The following is a 5228-nucleotide window of genomic DNA, read 5'->3' on the forward strand; positions in this document are numbered from 1 at the left end:
TTTTTTTATAACAAGTGACTGTTGAAAAGTCTGCAATAACCAAAGTTTTGATCTCAAAATACTACTGCCTTGTTAATTCTCATGTTTATATTTGTAATATCAGTGAAAAAGTTTAATTAATTCCCTAATGTAATTAAATCAGTGTTAAGGTTCTCAGCAGAACTCTTACAAATTTCATTTTTTTTTTTTAACAAAACTCTAATTTACAGGGAGCAGTGTGCCTTAAGAGAAATCTGAATCACCTCCTAACCTGAGAAAACCTAAGCTTTGAAATTAATTACTATTTAAAAAATGAAATCTTAAAAGCAATTGATGTAGTAACTGGACCATAATTTCAGAAACAATTAAAAATTACCACACAAATGCGTTTTTATTATATAGACTTTATATAATTGTGAGGCAGATTTCCAGAAAAAATATAAATGCATTATATAATGTATAAATAAATTTGGATGGGTGTCAGAATGCAAAATTTGGGAAGGAGGAAGAGAACATTTCACTGTACAATCTGTGAAAGTATCTTAAACACACAGTACAGACATCTTAATCTTCACACACAAAATCTGATTTAAAAAAAAGGTGTGTGGATTCATTTTTTTTTTTAAGTTTTTCCAAGACTGAATTCATAGACATTCGGGCTGGAAGGGACCCCAGAGGATCATAGAGTCCTTGGTTCACCTTTTCTATAATTACTAGTAGCAGGGTGGATAAAAAAAATAAATCAATGTTTTTTAAAAATAAAACACAGATTTTTAAAAATTCAAATCAAATTTTTTTAACTTAATATTTTTTAATGTTTTTGTTAAAATGCTTTAAAAAATAAACCTGTATAAAGATAGTTTAAGATATGTTAAAGCTCAAAGATATCATTATGGAATAGAGATAACAACATAATTATGTACTATACGGATTATAACTTTTAATTATATATATTTCTAATTATATACTATGAGACAATATATTCATGTAACCTTTTTAGAAAAGTTTTATAAATAGGTCACAACAAGCCATGGACTATATTAGGGGCCTAATCTTAAGTGGTTCCCAGAGGCTCTTCTACAGATTAGTAAAGACTGAAGAAAACAGCTCGACCCAACGGAATTCAGTGCTCAGTCCCCAGAAGATCCCATTAAACATCTCTGTGATGCTCAGTTTCAGTTCTCAAACTGTGGATTTCTATCTCCAGAGATAACATCCTTGTTAACAGCAATATATGGAGATAAGAGATAACAGATCTGATTACCTATCCATCAGCCCTCTTGTCTCCCTGCAAGTTGGTGTACAGAGTCAAGCCCTTACCTCTCTCTAAAAGTGCAAAGTTTCAAAAAATTAAATGAATAAACAGTATCAAACAACAAGAATGCACTTTTTGTAGAAAACAACGATTAAATCAAGGCTACTTGACCAGTGATCTAAATCATGATTTAACTAATGATCTACCTTGATCCGATTTAAATCAAATCTACTCTGACTAATATGCTTTAAGGGACTGGAGAGCTAGTCTGTATAGCACAAAATGTGGAGAGGTTTCCTTCAGGATCTCAAAACCACTGACGGTTGCAACTGGGGAAAATGGATAGGGGATAACGCACTCTAGATCCAACTGGCTCAAGGTTCTCCCTCTAGCATCCACTTTTACGTTCAGAGACAGGATTCTGGCCTAGATGGATGGCAATTCTTATGTTCTTAACTTGTGTCCATTATTCTTGTAGGCCACAGGAAGGCGCTGAGGTACATTTTCAGCCCTAAGTTAAAAAGCCATTATTATATGGATACACTTTGTAAAATTATTGGTCATACATGGTATAGACCAGGGGTTCTCAACCTTTTTCTGCCTGAGGACGAGCCTGGCTCCCCGGTCCTGCCTGCACATGCTTGGATGCAGTGGGTGGGGAGTCCTGGGGCCCCAATTACCTGGGCGGCAGCAGCATGGAGCCTCGTCCACGTGCAAGATGGAGGCTGTAGGGCTGGGCAGGGTATGGGTTCCACCACTTTCTTGGGACTCACCTCAGCACCAGGGGGCCAAGACAGCTCCTCCCTGCACTGGGTTGGGCCAGGCAGACCCCCTAAAACATGCTCACAGCCTCCCAAGGATCTGCAGACCTGCCTCCCCCCAGGTTGAGAACCACTGATAGAAGAACCAATATACAATTCTTTGTCTGTCCCAGAGAAGCATAGGGTTAACATGGCAAAGGTGATAGGTCTAACTTCAGGTGCATCAGAACCACCGCTTTTGTTAGCTAATGCCTACAAACATTATGCTTGGTTCAAGCCAAAAATGCCATTAGCTTAAGTGAGCTACAAATTAAACCCCAGACTTATCACTGCCTCAAGTTATGTTGTCAACAGCTAAGTAAACAAACCGCAGTTAAGATCCACTTTTAAATAAGCATTAACAATGCACTGGAAAGTTCAATTATTTAAAAGATTACAGGTATTTGAGGTTCAAAATATGCTTACAGCTGAGGCTAACTGTTCCTCTGTCATATCTTCTACAAAGACAGGTCGAGCTACTGGTTCCTCAGGCAGTGCATCTGCAGAACCCATCATTAATAAGGTCATCCCCTGTAAACACATCATGCACAGACAAGACACATTTAACAGCATCCACAAAGCACAAAAAGGCAGTTATTTCTGTATAAAAAGGCAACTGTCTACTTCTACAAAAACTAGTAATTTCAGATAATTCCCAGAGATGCACTTAAGAATATTCTCTTGTGATGCTTGATGGATCTTGTGTTTCTAAATAAAAAGCTAACTAAGAATCTACAGTTTAATTCTGTTTCTATTGAACTCAGCTTTCTTTCTTTCTTCAACTTTTCTCCAATAATGTGTCATATTATGTAGAAAGTATGCAATTTCTGTAACATTCATCTTTGTTGAAAATACCCCTTTGGTCTAGCATGCCAGTCAGTAGCCAAGATTTTTCAAAACAGTTAGCTTTAACTAATGGTTCTGCTATGAGCAGGGTGGGTTGGACTAGATGACCTCCTGAGGTCCCTTCCAACCCTAATTTTCTGTGATTCTATGAATACTAGACTCCTAATATGATTAAAAATTAACAAGCCACAGAATATCTTCAATGAAACCTTTTCAAATTCCTTTAATCTTTGGCCTTTCAGAGTTAATTTTATTCATACTTCAGTATGGAAAAACTATTTTGCCTTTCTTTTCTTTGATTTTCAAGATACCTTGGGTCTCAGGCAGCTAGTTAATCAGTGTTGCTGTACTAAGATTTAAATGGATAAAAAGTTTACTGGAATTTTCATATTTAAAACAGCAGTAAGCTTCCTCTTCCTTTCGCATGGATTTTGGGAAGTGCTTAATACGAATCTTGCATACCTTTGGAGGTCTGTGCATTTACACAGTATAGGAATCTTAGATAAAGAAATAAACAATTATCAGCGATGACCAACATTTTAGAGGGGGACGCAATCAGGGGAAAAAAAACAACCCTTCACAGATGCTATGACCCCTTCCTGGGATAGCATGAGCAGAATGGCCATCCTATACTCTTGGTATTCCCCAACCACTCCCCAACCCTTTAATGGATCTAGCTGCAGGTTCTGAAAACTATGAAAAGACAGACAGTATACCCCAAAATTAGTAAACAAAATACCCAGAAACTTCCTGTACACAGTATAAATTCCCTAAAATCCTACTCAGTGTTGTTATCAATTACTGAAACAAGGCTACCAGTACACGATACGTAGCACCGGATCAGAACTCTACCTATCAAAGTATTTATAGGGCCTTCATCACTGCAGCATCCAAGTACCTTCATCACAGCCGCTGTAATGAACTGCCAAATCCCCCTAATAAAAGCCTGGTACAAGTTGCTACCAAGAAGGGTCAAGCAACTTCATTGTCTGTTCCCATAAAGAACTTCTCACCAGACTGTTGCTGAACAAGAGGGAGGGAAAATTCCAGTAGAAAGTAAACCATTTGGAAGAACTTACATAGAACGTCCGCACTGCCTATTTGGTCAGAATACTGAACAAGCAACATAGATTCATTCGGTAATTGTGTCATGCTACAGGAAAGGGGGCAAAAGGTCACCAAGATTATCTCTTGCTTTGCCAAAGGTGTAGATAAATGATAGATAAAACTTACCAGTGAGGTTTGTAAGAACACTGGCAAACAACTGAGCAAGTCAGTTAAAAAGGAACACGCCTAATATACACCAGGAGGACACTGCAATTTCACCACATGTGGTTCTTCCAAAATCTTAGTAGAGAGCAAAACTTAAAATGCTTATGGTAGGTTTTCTATTTAAACAATTATGTTCCAAAATTGTGTTGTACCCTACAGAGCACTAAAACTGAAGGCTTTTAAAGTTATGAAAGAGTCAGGACAGTTTTAGATGGACTTCTCCAGTAGTCTCTCTTTTTTCTCCCAAAGGCTGCCTTTTTTCCTCTAAAAGGCCAAATCTATCACCCCATTGAATGGAAATTACAAGCTACTTAATTGAAAACCATCACTAATTCAATCTTTCAGGAATTTACCAGTTTGGAAGTAAAGCCAGTAGTATTTTAATTGATTTCAATACTTACATTCTTTATTTTGATGTTGCCCCATTCTTCATCCTATGTTTAAAGGGAAGAGAACAATTGTAAATGTTACTATCTTATGGTAAAAGATTTGAAAGGAAAATTGATATTTTCACCAACATTCATTTTTTCTGAATAGCACATTAAGTTTCCATTACAGTGAAATATTAACTAATCTGATTATTTTGCATGCCTGGAGCAGACTAATAAGCAACAAGGTACTTTTCATTTCTAGAAGACGCTCTCCATTTACAGCTGCGCAACCATTGGTGAGATTAAAAAATCTCTTCTAGAAGAAAAAGAAAGGCAAGTTGCCCAAATTCGGTAATATTGGTATGACAAGTCTCTGGCACAGAAATGCACCATCTCTTCAGGACTGTTTTCACTGGCCTGCAATACAAGACCACAAGCAAAAGTTCTTTAACAAGCAGTTGGAACAGAATGCTGCACAGCTCATTTCTTAGAAAAATAAGAAAAATATTGGAGATTAAGATGGTACAAAGAAGTTGAACAATTTACCACTAGTTTATCTCTTTCAACAGCAATCTTCATGGACACTGCAAGAAGTTTTTCCAGTAACAAGCAACAATATAAAGCTTAATGTTTTCAATGTTTGCTGATACTAAGATGTGGGGGGATGTGGTCACGCTGGAAGGGAGGAATAGGCTGCAATCAGAC

General features: G+C 37.1%; 1 protein-coding gene across 1 annotated transcript in view; it reads right to left on the reverse strand.

The window, feature by feature from the left end:
* Positions 1-5228, reverse strand: part of USP14 (ubiquitin specific peptidase 14) — a gene marked incomplete at its 5' end in the record, with an annotated part of 42100 nt that overhangs the window by 30772 nt on the left and 6100 nt on the right. Inside the window, 2 exons of the mRNA XM_019518849.1 lie at positions 2461-2565; positions 4554-4586. Of these exons, the coding sequence (XP_019374394.1) occupies positions 2461-2565; positions 4554-4586 (138 nt within the window). The remainder of the gene's footprint in view (positions 1-2460; positions 2566-4553; positions 4587-5228) is intronic.

The sequence above is a fragment of the Gavialis gangeticus genome, unplaced genomic scaffold (genome assembly GCF_001723915.1).
Source record: "Gavialis gangeticus isolate Ggan-Ray unplaced genomic scaffold, GavGan_comp1, whole genome shotgun sequence".
NCBI classification, from domain to species: Eukaryota; Metazoa; Chordata; order Crocodylia; family Gavialidae; genus Gavialis; species Gavialis gangeticus.